General features: G+C 43.7%; 1 protein-coding gene across 1 annotated transcript; it reads left to right on the top strand.

Moving 5' to 3' along the window:
• Window positions 1-17,144: 17,144 nt before the first annotated feature.
• On the top strand, window positions 17,145-21,204 carry MEX3B (mex-3 RNA binding family member B). The gene is made up of 2 exons (XM_075897121.1): window positions 17,145-17,834; window positions 18,637-21,204. Exons 1-2 carry the CDS (start codon window positions 17,582-17,584, stop codon window positions 19,992-19,994), a joined length of 1,611 nt encoding a protein of 536 aa, XP_075753236.1. The 5' UTR covers window positions 17,145-17,581; the 3' UTR covers window positions 19,995-21,204.
• Window positions 21,205-21,656: the final 452 nt, after the last annotated feature.

Here is a 21,656-nt window from a genome sequence, read left to right as displayed (position 1 = left end):
GCAGGTCCAGGTTCATCTGCCCCTGTAACACCCTGCCAGAGTGAAGAATGCGGCAAACTGTGTGCTTCCCCCCTCACTCCCTGACAAAGGGGAACAGCCAGCAAAGTTCCTGTACAAATGGGGGGAGGGAAGGACTTTGGCATCAACAGGAGTTCCCCACCCTACAGCACCTCCTGGCACCAGCAAGACAGCCTAGCCTGCTCTGTTGCTTTACCACCAGAGTTTCTGTAGGAGCAGAAATGCTCCCATGATGTTACCTTTTGAGGGTTAGAGGACAGAGGTAGATGCAGAGCTTCTTGGAACAGCAATACATCGAGCAGCAAATAGCTGTGTCCCATCCACCACATGCATAGTGGAATGTGCTGCCTAGAGTGATTGTTCCCATGTGATTGTTCCCCCTCCAGCCAGCTATTTCCTATTTCGTATGTTATTGCATAATCTTAGTGGAGAAAAAAATGTTGTGCCTACAAGTGTGCTGGAACAGAGGAGAGTATAAAGTTGACTATGTCTAACCCTGAACCCTGTTGCCAACTTTCTGTTCGTAACAACGGTATTTTACCACAACTCAAAAATGGTTTAAAACTGTAAATTATACATCCCACTGATCCAGTAATGGAAGAGGGAGGCTGCCTTCCATGTGAAATAGCTTTGAAATAAACTGTTGTTCTGTGCAATTCTGTGTACAATGTTGCTGTAGCCGTGTTGGTCCCCGGATATTAAAGAGTTGGGTAGGGTAAAAACTTGTTGAACCAATTTCTGAGAGTGAGGCAAGCTGTTGAACTTGCAATGAGTTTTAAGAGACCAGTCTCTCTTGCCAATAGAAGTTGGTCCAGTAAAAAATATTACTTTGCCTGCCTGGTCTCTATACTATTTTTCAGTAAGTTTTCATTTAAAATAGGCTCCATTAAAATGTATCTATTTTGTTACAATATGTAGAAGCCATATACACAGGAATAAATTCTGATTCAATTACTATACAAAAATAAAAATGTAAAAATTAAATCTGCTCCTTATGCCATATCAATTTTAATGCACCTAAGTGTGTGGGTATATGTGTAATCATATACATAAATTATTTATATTAATAATTACCAGTAGGTGGTGGTATGTATTTTTCAGAGACATTTGTAAGTTAGTAATGCCAAATGTTTAAAGTTTGAGGTGATTTATAAAGATTCTGTGATCTTTAATGTATGATCTCAAAAATATCCTAGCTTTGAATTCAGTCCCATGTCTCATGCAAGTTAGCTGCTCTGTTTCACCAGCATCATTGCATCGCTTTGACAGGCATATTTTGATTTTCTTTTTGAAGCTTGTGGACAAACCTAACTGGAAACATTTTAAACCCTTCCAACTAGTATGAGCCCTGAGATTTCAAATACATAGTAATAGAATGATTGAATTTGCTGTCTAGCCAGACAATAGCATTATTTTGGGGAGGCCAATGTTTGACAAATAAATGCATTGTTTTAATGATTTATAAACTTAGAATTATTCTGTCTTGCAGAAGACAGTGCTGAGAGTCGCAGCAACTGCTTTCAGGAAATGGAACAATACAGATACTGGAAATCCCAGTGTGTGTGTGTGTGTGAGAGAGAGAGAGAGAGAGAGAGAGAGATTGATTGAACGAACGAACGAACGAACGTCTGCTGTAAACCAGGCCTTTGTGGTCAAATCCATCACTCCTTCACCCCCAGCCCTGTTACTCATGGATAGGGTTGCCAGGTGTCCAGTTTTGAACTGGACAGTCCAGTATTTGAGCTTTCTGTTCGGGAAACAAAAAGGTATAAATGAGAAAATATTTATGTCCGGTATTTTCTAAATAAGATGTAATGTAGATTGTGATGTAATGTCAAGTGTATTTTTGTTGAAACCATCTGGCAACCCTACTCACGGGAAGTTACATCTATAAAGTTGTTGCTGTTTCCCCTTCTCATCAGACCGAAACAGATATACAGACATACATTTTTTTCTTCTCCCTGTGAGAGGTTACAGGGTCTTCTATGAAGATATTTCTCTTTCCCTCTGAGTGGACCCTTTACCATTCTCTGATTAACATGAAAATCATTGTTCCAGTTCAGTTAGTCTCCATTACTGCCTTAGTTGTGTCTTTGTTGGTTGTTGCTTGATTTTTTTGGGGGGGGGGAGGACAAGGGGAAGGAAGTAGGGGGTTCTTTTTGTGATTTAGTCAGTGTTTCTAGAAGCAAGAGGACAGGCATGACTAGCAATAGGTTTGATACATATCTATGGATTGCTAACCCTTACTTGCTAACCACACTTTTTAATTGGGGTGCGTGAGAGCGATCTCCCTGATCCAGGGCTTGTGTTCTCTCTGATTCATTTGGGATCATTCCTGTTGTTTAAAAAAAAAATTCCTACTTGTTTATTCAGGGCCCGATTCTGCAATTATTACTTGTGCGGAGTAGCACGTTTACTCACACCAACAGTCCCACTGAATCCAAATGGACGATTTATGCAAATGCTACCCAACATGAATGATGGAGGAATCAGGCTTTCTGATGCTTCTGCTTTTAATCAGTCCCTTCCAGGCTTCTCTCTAATTATTTGTTTCCCTTTCAGGATATGTATGTGCGTGTGTGTGCACATGTGCGTGCGCAATTAAGGAAAGCAAATTCACAGAGAGGGTGATGGATGGGGAGAAGGTGCATCTTTCAACTCTGAATCCAAATACTGTACCTGCACAGCTCTAGCTTCCTCAGCAGAATAGCCTGATCTTGGAACACTCATGGTTGTGCCTTCACTGACTTCAAGCCTCAGTGGCATGAATTGTAGTGAAAGGAGGGAGGAGCTCTGGGGATTTAACATAGCTCAGAAGAGCTCTAAGGCTATGTCTAGACTACAGAGTTCTTCTGAGATACCGGAGGTATCCCAGGAAAAACTCCACCACGTCCAGGGAATGGATCTGCTCTTCTGTTTTTTTTTGCGGAAGAACAGGCGTGCTCTTTCGGAAGCCCTGTAATCCTCATTTTATGAGGAATCTGGACTCTTCTGAAAGAAGAGGTTTTTCCGAAATTTGGCCCTGTGTAGATGGGCCAAATTTTGGAAAAGCTTCTTCTGAAAAAACAGTCGGAAATACGTACACAAATTGCAGAGCGCAATTTATGTACCTTCTTCTGAAAAAAAGCGGCAGTCTAGATGTAGCGTAAGGGAGAGATTTGTCTCTTATTCATAGTCACATATTCTGAGGCTATAAAGGATCATTATGATTATCTAGTCTGACCTCCTGTATACAAATCCAGGCCATAGAACTTCCCCAAAAATAATTCCCGGAACAGATATTTTAGAAAAATACCCAATTTTGATTTAAAAATTGTGAATGATGGAAAATCCACCATGATCTTTGGTAAATTAGTCCAATAGCTACTTACTCTTACCATTAAAATGTACATCTTGTTTCCAGTCTAAATTTGTCTAGCTCCAGCTTCCAGCAGGGGATTATAGTACTACCTTTCTCTGTTAGACTGAAGAGCACATTATTAAATATGTGTTCCCCATGTAGGTACTTATATACTCTAATCAAGTAACACCTTAACCTTGAATGTGGGTTGTGGTTGGGATTCCCTGGTTTCTGGTACAGTGGTGATTTTGCCCTCGGGGTGCAATAAAATTTAACAGTAGATAGACTAAGGCATAGATATCATATCTGACTGTATGGGCCTGTGGGTCATGGGCCTGAGGTCTGAGCTTCTCTGGACAACCAACAAGGCACCTTAGTCAAACATGGTCAGAGCTTCTTCCATCCTTCCCCAATAGAATTCTGGTGTGCTCTATGGTTATCAGCGTAGTCCCTCCGAACATAAATTGTGTTTCTTTGGTGGAAAGTGGAATTTGGTGGGGCTAGGAAATAAATCTTATTGATTTCCATAGGTGGCATGGTGCTCAGTGCCTCTGAAAACCAAGACCATCAGCGTCCCAATTTGGGTATCCAATCTTAGGCACCACTTTTGAAAATTCTGGCTTTAAGCTCTCATTCCTTCTATTCATTATCTGTAAAATGAGGACAACATCCTTTCCTATCTCAGAGAACTATTGTAAGGATCCATTCATTAATCTATGAAGGGTCTTGGATTTTATAGTGATGTCTTAAAAAAGAAATGCCTATATATTGTTTAATCGTTATACAAATGAGATCAATGGTGGGATATTTCACAGATGTGGGTTTTGAGGAGGGATTTGGAAGAAGCAGTGGATGGTGTGCAGGAAGTGGCAAACTTTCCCAAACGAAGTAAGTGATGAGGAAAAATGGTGTGCAGAACAGAGAGGGGAGACAAAGCCAGGACAGTGTAGTATTAAATGTGAAAGGGATGTTAAATGAACAAAATGGAAATTGGCTATACTAAAGGCTTTGGCATTTATGGATTATTTATGTATAAATAAATTATCCATTCTTAAATTATTAACATGTACATGTGTTCCTAACACCTAATTCACCTGATACATTATGCTTTAGAGTGACATGACACAACATGTACTGTATTTTCATATCTCCTTATATCCATTAATGATATGAATGGGAGAGAGTGATGGTGACTTCATCTAACTTTCTACAAAGTACTGAAAGTAAAATCTGAACCAGCTGGGGCATTCTGAAACAATCTGTCAAGAAGCAACAATACAATAATTAACTACAGTATTTTAAAAAGGAGATGTTCTTCTAAAACTACATCTGGAGTGGGATTATGGTCAGAAAAATAAATGTGATCTGATTCTTGCATGTGACTAAGAAGGTGGGTTGAACCAGTGGTGTCCCCACCAAAATGCTACCTGTCCTGGAATATGGTGCTGAGATTTTTTTGTCTGGATGTAGATCTTTGTTTTGAACCAAAATTGTAAAAAATGGCATGGTTACACACACATCCACTTTCCAGCTAGCAAGGGTAACAAGAAAGGTTTCTACAGGCATGCTAGCAATAAGAGGGTGATCGGAGAGGATGTGGGGCCCTTACTGGATGAGGGAGGTAACCTAGTGACAGATGATGTGGGAAAAGCTGAAGTACTTAATGCTTTCTTTGCCTCTGTCTTCATGGACGAGGTCAGCTCCCAGACTAATGCACTAGACAACGCACTATGGGAAGGATGAGAGGACAGCCCTTGGTGGGGAAAGAACAAGTTAGGAACTATTTAGAAAAGCTAGACATACACAAATCCATGGGTTTGAATTTAATGCATCCGAGGGTACTGAGGGAGTTGGCAAATGTCATTGCAGAGCCTTTGGCCATTATCTTTGAAAACTTGTGGAGATTGGGAGAGATACTAGATGAATGGAAAAAGGCAAATATAGTGCCCATCTTTAAAAAAGGGAAGAAGGACGATCCAGGGAACTACAGACCAGTCAGCCTTACCTCAGTCGCTGGAAAAATCATGGAGGGGATACTGAAGGCATCCATTTTGAGGCACTTGGAAGAGGGGAAAATAATCAGGAATAGTCAACATGGATTCACGAAGGGCAAGTCATGCCTGACCAATCTCATTAGCTCCTATGATGAGGTAACTGGCTCTATGGATATGGGAAAGTCGGAGGATGTGATATACCTTGTCTTTAGCAAAGCTTTTGATACTATCTCCCACAATATTCTTGCCAGCAAATTAAAGGAATATGGATTGGATACATGGACTGTAAGATGGATAGAAAGCTGGCTAGACTGTCGGGCCCAACAGGTAGTGATCAACAGCTCGGTGTCAGGTTGGTGGTCGGTTTCTAACGGAGTGCCCCAAGGATCTGTCTAGGGCAGGTTTTGTTCAACATTTTTATTAATGACCTGGATGATGACATGGATTGCATCCTCAGCAAGTTTGCAGATTACACTAAGCTAGGGGGAAAGGTAGATACACTGGAGGGCAGGGATAGGGTCTAGAGTGACCTAGACAGATTAGAGGATTGGGCTAAAAGAAATCTGATGAGGTTCAACAAGGACAAGTGTAGAGTCCTGCACTTGGGACGGAAGAATCCCAAGCATAGTTACAGGCTGGGGACTGAATGGCTAAGTAGCAGTTCTGCAGAAAAGGACCTGGGGATTATAATGGATGAGAAGCTGGATATGAGTCAAAAGTGTGCCCTTGTAGCCAAGAAGGCTAATGGCATATTAAGGTGCATTAGGAGGAGTATTGAGAGCAGATCTATAGAAGTGATTATTCCCCTTTATTCAGCTCTGGTGAGACCACACCTGGGATTGTGTCCAGTTCTGGGCCCCTCACTATAGACAGGATATGGACGCATTGGAGAGGGTCCAGCGGAGGGTGACAAAAATGATTAGGGGGCTGGAGCTCATGACATATGAGGAGAGACTGAGGGATTTAGATTTGTTTAGTCTGCAGAAAAGAAGAGTGAGGGGGGATTTGGTAGCAGCCTTGAGGTTCCAAAGAGGATGGAGAGAGGCTGTTCACAGTAGTGACAGATGGCAGAAAAAGGAGCAATGGTCTCAAGTTACAGTGGGAGAGGTCTACGTTGGACATTAGGAAAAACGATTTAGCTAGGAGGGTGGTGAAGCACTGGGAATGGGTTACCTAGGGAGGTGGTGGAATCTCCATCCCTAGAGGTTTTTAAGTCTTGGCTTGACAAAGCCACGCCTGGGTTTATTTAGTTTGGATTGGTCCTGCTTTGGGCAGGGGGCTGGACTTGATGACCTCCTGAGGTCTCTTCCAGGTCTATGATTCTATGATTCTTCCCCCCAGCATCCTTTTTCTGCCTGATGTCCACCAACTCCCCACTAAGCTCTTTGGGGTGCCAGCTGTTTGTTTCCTTCCACAGGTGCCATCAGGTCAGCCTGCTGCCCTCTGAATTCACACCACCTCACAGAGGGAACGAGGTGGAGTAAAACAATCCATTCCCTAGCCTGGCTTCTCTTGCTGAAACTGTGGATACCAGCATTCCTTGTTCAGGCCGATTTGAGGAGTACAAGTCAATTATGCTTTGATTCATAGTTCATATATGGGAGCGCATGTGAGGTCAAGTGCTCTCCTAGATGGGTTACGTGCTCCCCAAATTTTAATTGCTGAAGATGGGAGCCTGCACATCCTTTCTCTTCCCCCTCCCCCACAGGCCTGGGTCACGTTTGCTTTGATTAGACTCTTCAGTACCAGTACTCATGCATGAGCCTGAAAGAACCTAGCCTGACTTCTAGATCATAGGGCATTTGCCATTCTAGCAGTCAAGATAAACATCTCTGTACTGCTTCTCCTTTGAGGTGCTGAGCACCCTCAGCTCCTGTTGTAGTCCGTGTCAATGTGTGTGAAGGGGTGCTTTCCCGGTGTGAACTCTTCATACTGTAAATTGAGCAAACCTGAATTATTGAAAGGCAATAAAAATGAAAGTCCCCACGGCTGTTTTCAGAGTCACCTCGCAGTGATTGCCCTTAGTTGTTGTTTTGGTTTTTGCCACACTGAACAAATCTGGATGGTAGCTGTTCCTCATTATTGGGGTTGGAAATTAAGAGTGATATGCTCGAATCATCTGACAATTCTAACAAGCTTTAAAACATAACCAAAAAACCATAACTAGAGCTCAGAGGTCAACACCATTCCTTCAAAATAATCTTTAATTACTTAGTGTCTTTGTCATTTACTTATTTCTCTCTCCTTTAGCTGTGTTACGTTTGCTGTGCCCAAATCTCTATTAAGAAAAAGCATCAGATCACCTTAAACATGGAAAGTCCCTAACAGAGGCACATTGTGTGTTTGTCCCCTCAAATGGACATGTGTGAAAGGCACAGGTGCATTTGTGAGTCTGGACCTACAGATTATGGTCCTCACTGAACTACCACGTTTCCTCTCAGTTGGAAGCATCTGGTCAAATGAAAGCTGGAAATGAGCTAGCACAGTGTAATGTGTTCCTGCAGGGTTAAAGTTAACATAATAGTGATGGACAGCTTCTATTTCCGCTGCTTTGCTGTACTTGGCACAAAAAAAGGCTTCAGATATGTGTTCCCTTCATGCTTTTCAGAATAAATGTTCACTTTTAAAAACTTTCAAATACACAGTTAAAAACATAATTAACTATTCCCTGAAATATTGTGAAGGACAGAGCCACTTATTCTAATGAGCAGTCTGATTTGATATTGGGTTTCTGGGTTCTCTGCATTATCATTTCATTGGCTCATTTTGTTTCCTCTCTATCAGTAGTGCATGGCCTTACTTATCAGCAGGGATGGTAGCGTTAGTAGCAATTTAATTCCTTGCTGATGTGGATCTGTGGTGACAGAAATTGCCTGTCGTTCCTGCAGTCACTCAACATCTGCTGGGGTAAAAGAGTATGTTGAACAAAAACTCTCCAGCAGATGCAGAGATGTAGGGACAGTAGTGTCTGTGGTACGAAAATTTTACCAAAAAATACAGATTAGTGAGGACAGTAGCGTCTGTGTCACGCAAAACTTCCCAGCATCTGCTGGGACAGTAACGTCTGTGTTATGTAAACACGCGCTGCATCTGCTGGGCCAGGGAGAGAGAGAGATGTATTGTATATGTCCAATTTTAGATGTGCAAAATCTCCTGTTGTGACACTTTCTTTTTCAGTTATTGATGCAACATTAAAGCAAATCATCCAGTGCAGGAAGAATAACAGGTACGGGGGAATCTTCAAACAGGCAAAATATTACCTTCCAACTACCCAGAAAGACTGCTCAATTTTCCACTAGCGCAGTATTAATTATTAATGGCATCATTCCCCCGAGCAGCCTGCTTAACTCCAATGATCCTCTTGCTGCTCGAAATGCTTTTGGGCATTGAGTTTCACAAAAGAAATATATTTCTTTAGACCTGACATGTGCCCATACCTGGCTTTCTGATCTAGATCCAGCTTTCAAGTACTGTACTCTTAAATTCAGGGCTGCACAGATGTGGGTTTGGAGCCACATCAAACTTGCCAAGAAGGACCAGTCCCAGCGGAGAGAAACTCTACTCAGAATTGAGGGATGCCATGCTAACAGAACAAACAGAAGAATGGCATTAGAGTTGAATAGACATAGGCTCAAGGCTCCCTCACCCCACCAGATTATATATATACACTATATTACCTAGGATTTTTTAAACATTTTTTGGTGTGGACACTAAAACTGATGATGATCAAGACTTACCAATTAACATATCATCTTTCCTCATCTATATATGATTGAACTTCAACCTAGTGGGTAGTAGTATGGCAAGAACTAGATCCTATCAGGGCAGTATTGAAATTAGGGTCACTGTCCCAGGATCCTCTTACTAATAGTAGTAGTGCAGTGTGCCTAAAGTGCTAGGCACTGTACAAACATAGAACAAAGAGCTGGTCTTTGCTGCCAAGAGCTTACACTTCAAGCAGGAATAAAGTGGCAGGGAGAAGGGAAGACAGCAAAGGGTTTTCATGTGATATCACCATTATTGTGACCTACAATTCCAGAGATTAAAATTTAGGAAAAGATTGAGCTCTGCATAAAAGCACAAAGACCATTTTTCCCCCTGTTAAACCAAAATCTATTATTACTCAGTTCCCTAGAGTGTGCTAGAGAAACACAGCAAGCAAATGGTCTGGTAGCACTTTATAGACTAACAAAACATGTAGATGGTATCATGAGCTTTTGTGGGCACAGCCCACTTCTTCAGATGACTGGAGTTATGATTAGAGGATAAGGAAACTCGAAATAAATGGAGAAGGGAAGCGGGGGGGGGGGGGGGGGGGCGGGATAAGAAAGATGTTCTAGGTATTCTACAGATTTGGACAGAAATCCTGCATTGGGATAGGTTAGTGTAGATCCTCCCATGTCTTTGGGGAGCTCCAAAACTTTCAGTGGGACTTCCTAAAGGCACAGGGGCCCACACTGGCAGCTCCCAATACAAGGGCAGGGTCTTAAACTGGTGACTTTCTCCAGGGGATCCTGGTTAGTGATGTACCTCACTACTATCTGCCTTTACCATAAAGGAATTTTGTCTGTGCTTGCTGTGGATCAGCTCCCAAAAACCACCAGTCTGTGGCAATACACACACTGCCTTCCATGTCTCCATAGACCTTGCTCTTTCTGTGCAGTTAGTGAAAGGCACTTGCCAGTCTCTGAGCCTATTTTGAGCATTCTTTGCCCTTCTCCGTAATCACTAAACAATCTCACAACTACCAGGCCAGCAGTTCCCAAAGGAATGGTATAAATGCCAACTTCTAAGATTCAGCTCAGGACCAGCATTAAAATATATTTATAGTGAAAATAAGAAAAAGTGTATCATCAAATACCAGATACAGGAGATAGAAAGGATCTTGGAAATTGGAGGGGACACAAAATAAAACCATATCGTGCTTTTTGGAGACTTAGCATAACCAATAGGTTAACCCTTCTGTCTAAAGAAGTTTATGTCACTCCAAGTTCATTTCAGCACTTTCAATCCAGACTGGTTGAAAGTCAGTTTTTGTGAATGCAAGCACCCTGTGCAGCTAAGTGCCTGATACTGCAACCCTAATGTGAATGAGTGCTGCTTTTGATTTCAATGGGATCGTACACATGACTAAGGGTCTGTAGGAATGGGCCATGAAATAAACAATATACAAAGAGGGGAAAGAGGGAATTTCCCCCTAAATTTTAAGACCTTGCCAATATTATTGTTACATTCCCCGTACTTAAATTTACTATGCGTCATTTTACTATGTTCTTCTGTTTAAATTATAATGTTCAAAGTGAAAAATGAGGAAAATGTTAAATAATGGAGGCTTTTTGGGTGCATCTACACTGCACCGTAACTTGAAATAAGATACACAGTTTAAGCTACACAAATTGAGTATCTTGCTTTGATGCTATTTTGAAATAGCTTATTTTGTCAAACAGGGCCAAATTTCACAATAAAGCGCTATTTTGAAACGTTCCTTACACCTCATAAAATGAGATTTACGGGGATGTCAGAATAGTGAGCCCGAAATAACAGGCTTGCTGTGAAGATACAGGATAGCTATTTTGGAATACTTCGGTATCTTGAAATAGCCTTTCAGTGTAGACGTAGCCTTTGAAACTTTGGAGAGAGTTTAAAGTAAGCAGGTAATCTGGTTTGCTCGCTTCTATGTTGTTGTAATGGTGCATTTACCATTTCAGAACTGGTTTCCATGTATTTTCATGTATGATCATATTAGCCAAACCTGTAAGTTTAAAAGGAAATTACAAAACCCTGACCATTGCTTTTAGCCATGTAATGGAATAATGCATATAAAGGAAAATATATTCTATGACTTTAAGTGTGTGTCTCAGTTTCAATCTTTTGAAACAAATCCATGCCAGAAAACTGTTAATCTGTAGACATTTATATAAAACATATCTATGGCCGTAGGAATGTGAGGGAGTGAGGGACACAGCTCTAGTTTGTTTAATATGATTCCAAATTGACAATGTGATAGTGTGACCATTACCAGCCACCATCACTGTATGGTATGGGGATTATTTGTGCTCTTTCACAAATTGTCCTAAAGGTTTAGTTTTAATTTGGACAATGAATTCTGAAAATTAAAGGAAATTAACTATATAAATAGGGAACTCACAAAACTGAAGCAGCTGCTCTATTTTTAGTTTATAGTTTATTTTGACAATATAGTTTCAAAAATCTTTGTACAAACCACAGTATAAAGTGTATGGAACCCTAAAACTAACTTGTGGATAAATGGTTACATTCTGGCATGTGCTGTTTGTTGTTAACTAAAATTGCCAAAGGGTGGAGTTAACATCACTAAGAAAAAATAAATTCTGAACCAATAATATTCTGTGGTTTCACTGTGACTGAATGTAGGTTAATATGATATTCAATAATAATCCTGACATATATGTGTTTGCATATTTTTAAGAAATGGTGTAACTTGTTTGACTACAGATTGCTATGTGTTGCAAGTTCCTCTGTGCTACAGAACAAAACTACTATACTAAATTGACAATCTGGCACACAGTGCTCACAATATTAATTTACAAGATTATTCCAAAAGGATTTTTACAGTAATTGTATTAGCATAAAATACAATATACATGTAGTGTTTTCTTAAGATACATGTAGCCAGAGGAGTTGGTTTAGAGGCCTAAATCTCACATTTGAAATACTTATTGATTAAAATGCCTGCAGATACATTATTGTACTCTTTAAGATGAGACTTTACAAACCTAGGTTCTGCCTACTTTGAATGGACAATAGATCCTAATACTATTAATGATTTGTATTTATAGGAGTACCAAGATGAATTCAAGGCTCTATTGTGCTGGACATACACATAGCAAGAGAAAACTGCTGCCTCAAAGTGCTTACTGTCTAACTAGACAAGCCAAACAATTGGATAAAGCAAGTAGTACTTCATCTTACAAATGGGAAATGGAATCACAGAGAAGCTAAATGAAAGCATGAGAATGACATTCTGCCCCTCCCTCTACACCTCACTCAGCAGTGTGCTTAACCAAAATGCATCTTCCCCTCCTGGAAACTGGTTGATAGCGTGTTTACCCCAGAGGTAGGTGCTTTTCAGTAATTCTGTATGAATAGACTTTTTCTAAGTGCTTTAGAATTTTGAAATGAAATAAGTTATGGACATGAAAAATATTTTATTTTGGTATCTTTAGTTATTTTAAGGGACAGATATTGACCCTGAACAGATCCTGGCATTTGTAGAAGAATGAGAATTCACATTAATCTTATTTATTTTGGTCACTGCCATATAAGCACCGTGACCACATGAATTCCAGATTCCACAGAACCTAGTCCAGGTCTCCCCACTCTCTCCATGTATATACCATGTTCTAATGCATGTCAGTGTAACTTTTTTCTCCCCTAGTAGTTTACTCTCAAATGTGTCCTAGAACAGTATAAAAGAAATAATGAACAAGATCTTTATCTGAGATTTCATGGTAGTTGAGAAATACCACCTCATAATTAGTCCCCAGAAAATGTCTTGCACTAGATGTATCAAAGTCATTCTGCAGAGAAGGCTAAACTACATTTCACTTAGAGCTTGTGAGCTAAGGATAAAAATAAAATAAAATGAGAGCTGTTTCAAACCATTGCAAACCCTATTTTGACTGAGAGTAGAATATGTGCCTTAGGGCATGTCTACACTAGGAAATGATTTTGAAATAACTTATTTTGAAATAACTCCCAAAATAACTATTTCAAAATAGCATGTCCACACTATGGGGAAGCATTGAAATTAGTCTGAGGCAGGGTCTGTTAATGTGGACTTAGAACCCCAGGAAGCACTGGGGAGTAATTACTTTGAATGACTCTGGGAAGTAGTTATTTCAAAATAGCGGCACTGGAGCATCCACACTACTGCTATTTCAAAATAACTATTTTAAAATTAGTGATATTCCTCATGGAAAACAGGAATTACTATTTTGAAATAACCAGCCTATTGTTTGAAGTAACGGGCTTGGTAGTATGGATGCTCTGCTTGTTATTTTGAAATAAGGGTGTAGACCAGGGCTAAAAGGGGGGCAGGTAAGCCTAGAGTTAATGTATTTGTTACTGTCCTTTCCTGCCCCACATAACAGAAGCAGGTAAACCTTTCTCTGTTATGTGGGGCAGGAAAGGACAGTAACAAAGCATTTCCCTCTCACCTTTGGGCAGGGGCCCAGTCAGAAAGCAAGCTGGGCCCATCCTGGCAAAAATGCAAAGATTGCACAAGAATGATGAAAGAAATCAGACAGAAATGCAAGGTACAAGTGTTATCCCAGGCACAAGTCTCGTGTTTTTTTCATGAGTGATCCTTACACTTATGCTATTATGTGAAACCTTAAAAGTCAGGGAGAAGGAATAAAACTACAGAATTCCACCAATTCACTCTCGTGAACTGCCTGCTGTCCCATCCCCTTATAAATACTTCTATTTCCCCCATGCGGAGAGTCAGTTCATCTCCATGCTTCAGTTTCTCTATTTAGAAAATAGGAATAATATTTCCCTACCCCACAGAGATATTGACCCATCATCTGTATAAGGCTCTTTCAGCTCCTTGGATGAAGAGCCCTATAGAAGATGAAGTATTGGTTTTTATTTGCTATTGCTATCAAATATCTGGTTCAGCATGTTTATCTCACCATGTTTAAAAAGATGTCCAATACTGACATACTTAAGAAATTTAGGGAACCTTGAAGGCAAGGAAAGTTTTACCTATGTATACTTTTCCCTGTGGAACCCATTACTGTACTGCTATCTGTAGAAGTGAATAGTAAATGTGTAAAATAAGTAATCTCTTAAACAGGAGTGTTTCTGGCATGCCATGAACCCCAGAGAAAGGTCATAGACCCAGATCATCATTTCATTTTTATTGTTGTCAATAAAATTGATTGTAAATCAATCAGGCCATGGAATTGGGACAGACACTGTAGAAGGTTCATCTCCAAAGTATGTCCTGGCTAGAAAACACCCCATTGGAGCTTTGCTATAAAACATGCAAACATCCTGAGGAAATGACAGCAATTTGCAATAAACACTAGGTGTAAACAATTACCTGTGACTTGTTACACTTATTTGTACAGGCAGCTGGCTAAACAGACATTTTACTCACATGTCTGTCCCTATCAAACTCAACACTGGAAAACAATTACTAGTCAATTTCCCTGAAGAAAAGTCAGTGTTGTGGTACTTGACAGCTGGCAAGGAAACTGAGTGAGCAAATGTGAGTGCCTATAGGTGTATTTTACAAAAGTTGAAGGATAAAAATAATCAAGTGAATGGTGGCTTTTTTTTTTGAGAACAGTGATACTTTTCTGATAATCTACCATCAAATCTTGCACCCCAACAAGATACCAGTTGGATATGGTGCTTTAGTGACCTCTTAGGGTGAGGCCACAGGGCAGTTCTTGGACACAAAGCATCAGATCAAACAGGGAGACAATGAAAGAGATAATATAAATATGTATAGTAATTCCAACTGCTCATCGTCGAAGGGGGCCGTTAGGATACAATTTGCCTTTTCAGCATTATTTTTCCTATTTGCATTTTGCCATGTTTGGTGTTTTCTTTCTGATTTGATTCTATTGAATAGAAATGTTAACATGCCAAGGCATTTCATAAATATTTACCAATTGCATTGTAGACCCTCAGTGTTTAGCTTCACCCCAGCCTGACAATGAACAAGTAGAAGGATGATTGATGAGGAAGGCATAGCTTTATTTGTGTCTCCTACAGTACACTCTGACACTTGTATAACAATAGTCTCCATAATGTACAAGATGCACAAACTCCACGGGTTTGTCAGGACCAGCAGGGATGGAGGCTTGGAGAAGCAGCTATTTCTTTGACCTACTGTACCAGCAGGACATTTGTTTATGCTGCTCTATTGCAAGGAGTATGATTCAGATCATTAGGATGGAGAAGAGGCCCTTTGCAGGCTCTGTGACCCATTCCTGGGTGAGGTCTGTCTTTGTGTGGGCCACATGCCTCCCCTTAGGATCAATCTTGTTGCCCGTGCCCCTCAAGCGATGTGGCTTTGGGCAGTAAGCCCCTTTGCAGGAGGCTGGCTCTTCTTCCCTCTGCTGCAGTCACTGCAAATAAACATTTTTTTAAAAAAAATCCTGCTTTAAACACATGTCCCTTACACCCTCAGTGATGTGCAAACTGGTCAGGTGTGCAGACCAGGAAGTGTCCAATGGCCAGCTCTAATGGAGGGCAAAGCCAGGCACCCCTAGGGCTGCTAGGGCAGCTCTCACTGCAGGTGTCCAGGGAAAGCACTGTGCACTGGCATTGTCCTTCCCCTGGAGGGCCTTGAGTGGGTGGGGTCCCCCTTTCCCTCTCCACGGCTTGCCCTCGGGGCGAGACCTATATTCCTCCATGGGGACTCATCTTAGTGGAGTGCTGCCCTATCTGTACTACCCACCCCATGCAACGGGTGCTTTGTCCCTCTCCGTTAGGTGCGCCCCCCCTTTCCTGGGGGGCAATAGGGATCTCTCTCGGGGTGCTTTGCCTGCAGCCTTGACATGCCATGATCCCTCGCCGGGGGCTCTCATTCCAGGGGCTGCGCCCGCTTTTGCAGGAATCTCGCGGGAGGTGCCCTGTTCTCACTCTGAGGAGCGCGGAGAGGGGCACAGTGAACGCCACCCCCGCGGCCCGGCAGCGCCGCGCGGACAGCTCCCCATTCGGCACCTGGCTCGCGCTCTCTGCAAGGAGCGCGGGACTCGGCTCAGCCCTAACCCTATCCTGGAAGGCCAGTGCGCATGGCGAAGCGGAGCTAGGGGGCGCAGGCGCAGAGCCAACCAGTTCCAAGCAGGCACCGAGCTCTGCCCTGGACACTCCCAGCAGGGCTGGGAAGCTTTGTGCTAAAACGACCGGCAAATCAGACCTCCCTGGGCACTGGGGCTGCAGCTCTGTCACTGGGACACTTCTGCCGTGAGATGCTGCTGCCCCCGGGACCGCTCTTGTTCGCTACGGCTTGGAGTGCAGTGCAGTGTATCCCCCATCCGGTGCGAAATCCACCTTTGTCTCTTTCCTCGGTCGTTGCATTGCAGTAGGGCTCTGGGGGGGGGGGGGGGGGGGGGGGGGGGGGTTTCGCCGCCAGCAGTGTGGGCAAGGGACGGTGACATTGTTCTCCTGGGGGGCTGGCTTTCAGATGTTGCTCTCACACCCCCTTCCCCGAGTCTCCCTGGCACTGCTGAGTTTGAAAGTCACTCAGTCGCTGCTTGCTGCCCAGGGAAACGTGTAATCAGCCAATACAATGCACACAACCGCGCTGCCGTGCAATAACCCGCCCCCCGCCAAGGAGCACCTTTAACTTCGTGATTGATGGCCAGAAGAAAAGCAAAACGTGGGTTTTGGGGGGATTTTTTGGAAGGCGGGTGAGTGGAAAGATGGGTCCATTCGGTTGATTGACCTGCGGCCTTTTGCACAATCGATTAAAAAGCAAGTCGGGCTCTTTAATAAAACAATTAACCCGAGAAAAGGGAAATGGGGGGGGGAAGTGATGCATCCCAGGTTGATACATACAAGCCAGTGCCTAGTCTTTATTGTTCTGCAATAGACAACAAAGAGAGGAGTTTGCCGGGAGGGGAGGGGAGGGAGAAGAAGAGGGAGTGGGACAGCCAGCCTAATGCCGGCCCCTCTGCACTGTGCCTGTCCAATCGCCTCACACAGCGATAGTGTCAGTAGCATTGTGCTGTCAGCTCCTGCCGCTTACGCGGCGGCTCCCTGATCCCCCCCCCCCCCCCCCCGCCCCTCCAGTGCTGTCTGGCTGCAGCAGTAGGTCAGACCGAGGAGGGGAGAAGAGGAAAAAACGCTGAGTGAGTGGAGTGGAGTCTGGGAGGGGCTCCTTAAAGAAACGCTGCCATCGCTTGGCATTGTGGCCAGCCAGGAACTCAAGGGGGGGAAACCATCGGAGCTCCGCTCGCTGTTCTTCCCCCCCACCCCACCCCCAGCCAAAAAAAACTTGGGGGGAGTCGTGGGGGGGTGCTGGAAACATCTTATAAACCGGATTGCACTGAAAAAAAAAAGATACAAAATATACAAGCAAAAGGCAACTGATCCCCGGTCTCCAGCAGTCGCCTTCCCTCCCTTTCCTCCTCTCCTGCTGGCCATCTGCCTTGGGTTTTCCTTTGTGTCTGATCTTTTACTACTGAACCGAGCGCAGGAGAAAGAGGGTGGAACACACACAGGGACTATGCCCAGCTCGCTTTTTGCAGACATGGAGAGAAACGGGAGCGGCGGCGGCGGAGGAGGAGGTGGAGGGGGAGAGACCCTGGATGACCAAAGAGCCCTTCAGATAGCCCTGGATCAGCTCTCCTTGCTGGGGCTGGATAACGACGAGACGAGCTCCATCTACGACAACGAACCTCGGAAGAAGAGCGTGAACATGACAGAATGCGTCCCGGTGCCCAGCTCCGAGCACGTCGCAGAGATCGTGGGCAGGCAAGGTGGGTAACTGAATGGGAGTGTGTGTGACAGAGATTCCCCCCTCCATGCTGGCTGGTCTGTGTCTGAGATGCGACACTGGCCATCCCCAGTAAAACTGCAGTGTTATTATGGCCAGGACTGGGTTTCCCACAGACAAAGAAAGTGCAGTAGACGCGGTGCTTGCAAGGCGCAGTATGCATCCATTCCAAGATGCACTTTCGGCTACCAGCGAAAATAAAAACCTCACTTTTCTCCTGTCAGGACAGATCATTACCATTGACAAATGCACTGAAAAAATCGGATTCTCGATCTTCCCTCCCCCCCCCCCCCCCAAAAAAAATTAGAAATCACGGATTTTTAAGGGAACAAATGAGTGGTGAAGTGGAACAATGGGATTGGAATAAAGCATCCGCAGTGGGAAAACTGGTTTATTCAATTCGGCTACTGCTTCCTAGCTTATTTGACAAATAATAATAACAAACACCATTGTGATTAGCAGGCGCGTGGGAATACTAATGTATTTGTGTGAGGTGGGGGCTGCTCATGTTTGCTTGTCCAGTTTTCACTTGCACATGGATTGTTTTTGTTCCGTTGAATTGCACGTTGTATATATTCGGCCAGTTGCACTGCGAACATGTTCTTGGCCAACTGCAGTATGTGTGGGGGTGTGTATCGGGGCTGGGCTTGCTAGGAAAATGCCATCACTAGCCTGGTGGAAGGGTGCTTTTTGCTCTCCCTCGCTGCACCCCAACAATGCCTTTGTAACCTACTTTTCTCTCCTTCTCTCTGCTTCCACCCCCTCCTCCCACCTCTCGCTCGCAGGTTGTAAAATCAAAGCTCTGCGGGCGAAGACCAACACCTACATCAAGACCCCGGTTCGCGGGGAGGAGCCGCTCTTTGTTGTGACGGGCAGAAAGGAAGATGTGGCCATGGCCCGGCGGGAAATCATCTCGGCGGCCGAACATTTCTCCATGATCCGAGCCTCCCGCAACAAGAACACGGCTCTGAACGGCACCGTGCCGGGGCCCCCGAACCTGCCCGGCCAGACCACCATCCAAGTGCGGGTGCCTTACCGGGTGGTGGGGCTGGTGGTGGGGCCCAAGGGGGCCACGATCAAGCGCATCCAGCAGCAGACGCACACGTACATCGTGACCCCGAGCCGGGACAAGGAGCCGGTGTTCGAGGTGACGGGCATGCCGGAGAACGTGGACCGCGCCCGGGAGGAGATCGAGGCGCACATCGCCATGCGCACCGGGGGCATCATCGAGCTGACGGACGAGAACGACTTCCACGCCAACGGCACGGACGTGGGCTTCGAGCTGAACGGGCCGGGCAGCCTGTGGAGCAAGCCCACGCCGCCCAGCATCACCCCCAGCCCCGGCCGCAAGCCCTTCTGCAGCTACCGCAACGACAGCTCCAGCTCGCTGGGCAGCGCCTCCACCGACTCCTACTTCGGGGGCGGCAGCGCCCGGCTGGCCGACTACAGCCCGCCCAGCCCGGCCCTCAGCTTCACCCACAACGGCAACAACAACAACAACAGCAACAGCAGCGCCTACGGCGGGGAGGCGCTCTCCTCCCCGGACTGCTGCGCCGAGCTGCCCTTCGACTCGCCGCCCGCCTTCGACCTGGCCCCCGCCCCGCCGCCCGGCGGCGCCCCCTTGCTCTGGTCCCAGTTCGAGCGCGGCCCGGCCGCCGCCTCCAACGCCAACCTGGCGCTGCAGCTGGGCAGCAGCGCGCAGAGGCGGGGCTGCGCCGTCCCGCCCCCGGCCCGCCTCTCCCCGCCCCTGCATGGCAGCGGGGGCGTGGCGGAGCATCCCTTGGCCCGGCGGGTGCGCAGCGACCCTGGCGGAGGAGGGGGGCGCTTGATCTCTCCTGCCTCCTTCCCTCTCTACGCCAACGGGCTGGGCGCGCACCTGCCGGGGCTGCCCTCCGACTCCTCGGCTTCCTCCTCCTCCTCGTCCAGCTCTTCCTCCAGCTCGTCTTGCTCTTCCTCCGGCCTGCGGAGGAAGGGCAGCCGCGACTGCTCCATCTGCTTCGAGAGCGAAGTGATCGCCGCCCTGGTCCCCTGCGGCCACAACCTCTTCTGCATGGAGTGCGCCAACCGCATCTGCGAGAAGACGGAGCCCCAGTGCCCCGTCTGCCACAGCGCAGTTACTCAGGCCATCCGTATCTTTTCCTAACCCGTCCCCAAACGCAGAGCCCGGTTCTGGACTGCGTGGGGGGAAGGAGGAGGCGATGAGCTTTTAAAGCTGCAGTATCCGCACATTTGAAAAGGGGGACCTAACTTTGCAGGATTAATTTTGCATTGAAGTGTACTGTAGCCTAGGGTGGGTTAGGGGGATATTTGTAACATCTGATGCATGCTATAAATAATAACGAACGACTACATTCTAGTACTAGACTAGTTTTTACACTGTAATACGAAGCTTCCAAGACTTTTTTTTTTTACATTTAAAGTAGAAAATGCTTATGATGATGATAATGATGGTGTGTGGACTGTTAGTAAAACGTGCTGGTAGTTCCTAGAATGCTTATAACAAACTAATTAAATCTATGGGTGGATACTTTTTTGAATGTTCTTGAAAGGGCAAGAAATTCCTGTGAAAACCATGATACTGCAGCTTTATCAAAGTTAAAATAAACTGTAACATATCTCTTATATATATTAAAAACGTTTAAAGGTTTTAAAGATAAATTGCATTAATACAGATTGAAGTATTTTATTCTTTTTTGACTTGAAAAATTATATTTCATATTGCAAAGATGTTTACAAGTATTTTAATTTAAGTTCAGTGAACTTTTTGTAGCTGGGTTAAATCTTTTTTATTTTAGTATGGCCTTATGGCAAAGAACACTGTATTATTTTAATATCACACAATTGTGGACAGAATTACAAACCATAAAATGTGTAATGCTTTGAACAGTATTCTGTTGGGATGGAGATTTTATAGGTTCAGAAAAAATCTTTTAAATCTACTTCACCCAGCATATTTTCTATTCAGTGATATAAAGCATATTTTATTCTATATTATTACAAAAATGGAAATGTATAAACATATGTCAAAAGGAACTGTTGAAGCTTTCTAACATTTGTATAAATAGAATTCAGTGGAAATTACAAAAATTCTGTTGCACCACTATAGTTTTAGTATTTCTATTTTAATACATTTGTTTACCACTTGTTTATGTATATGTAGGTGACGTTACTTGAGCTTAAATGTACTTTACTGAGCAAAGTTTAAAAACAAAGTATATTTTATTTTATGATAAAGGGCCTTTAACCTCATGGTCAAATACTAATATTATATTTGCTGAGACAAGATTTGAAATTGTATCAAGAGTTTTATTTTTCTGACATTTAAAGTTCTACATAATAAAGGTAAAACTTAAGTAATGGTGCTACTTCATGTTTTTTTAAGTATTTCTATATAAATAAAATAAAATATTACAGAAAAAATAGCTTGTGTGGTGATTTGATTGGGCATGAATAGAGATTGGACTTGGATATATTTTCCCCATTTATAATGAAATAAGAGTTTTAATAATGTCATATTAATATTACTGGAAATCTTTACTTTGTGAAGACTTCCAGAATAATCCTCATATTGCTTATTTAAGAGGAAAGTTGATTTTGTATTTTTAGTCTGTAGATTATCCACAAAAAGTAGAGAGAGTGTCTTTTGAATTATATTTTTTTAAAATAATGAAAGTATAATTTCAGCATAATGGCTGTATTTAGTAAATTCTTGGAAATGCAAATTATTTACATCATAAACTTTACTTCTATTGCTCATCTCAAGCCAGGTAACGTGAGACTCTTGTTTTGATACATTGATCATGGG

This window comes from Pelodiscus sinensis, chromosome 14 (assembly GCF_049634645.1).
Source record: "Pelodiscus sinensis isolate JC-2024 chromosome 14, ASM4963464v1, whole genome shotgun sequence".
NCBI classification, from domain to species: domain Eukaryota; kingdom Metazoa; phylum Chordata; order Testudines; family Trionychidae; genus Pelodiscus; species Pelodiscus sinensis.
The sequence above is the reverse complement of the archived record's forward strand: the minus strand, read 5'-3'. Positions and strand labels throughout refer to the sequence as shown.

Bases quoted from the DNA above. Each gene is read 5' to 3' on its own strand.
- MEX3B (XM_075897121.1), top strand. From the start codon at position 17,582: ATGCCCAGCTCGCTTTTTGCAGACATGGAGAGAAACGGGAGCGGCGGC. The intron at 17,835-18,636 runs GTGGGTAACTGA...TCTCGCTCGCAG, and splicing joins AGAGATCGTGGGCAGGCAAG to GTTGTAAAATCAAAGCTCTG.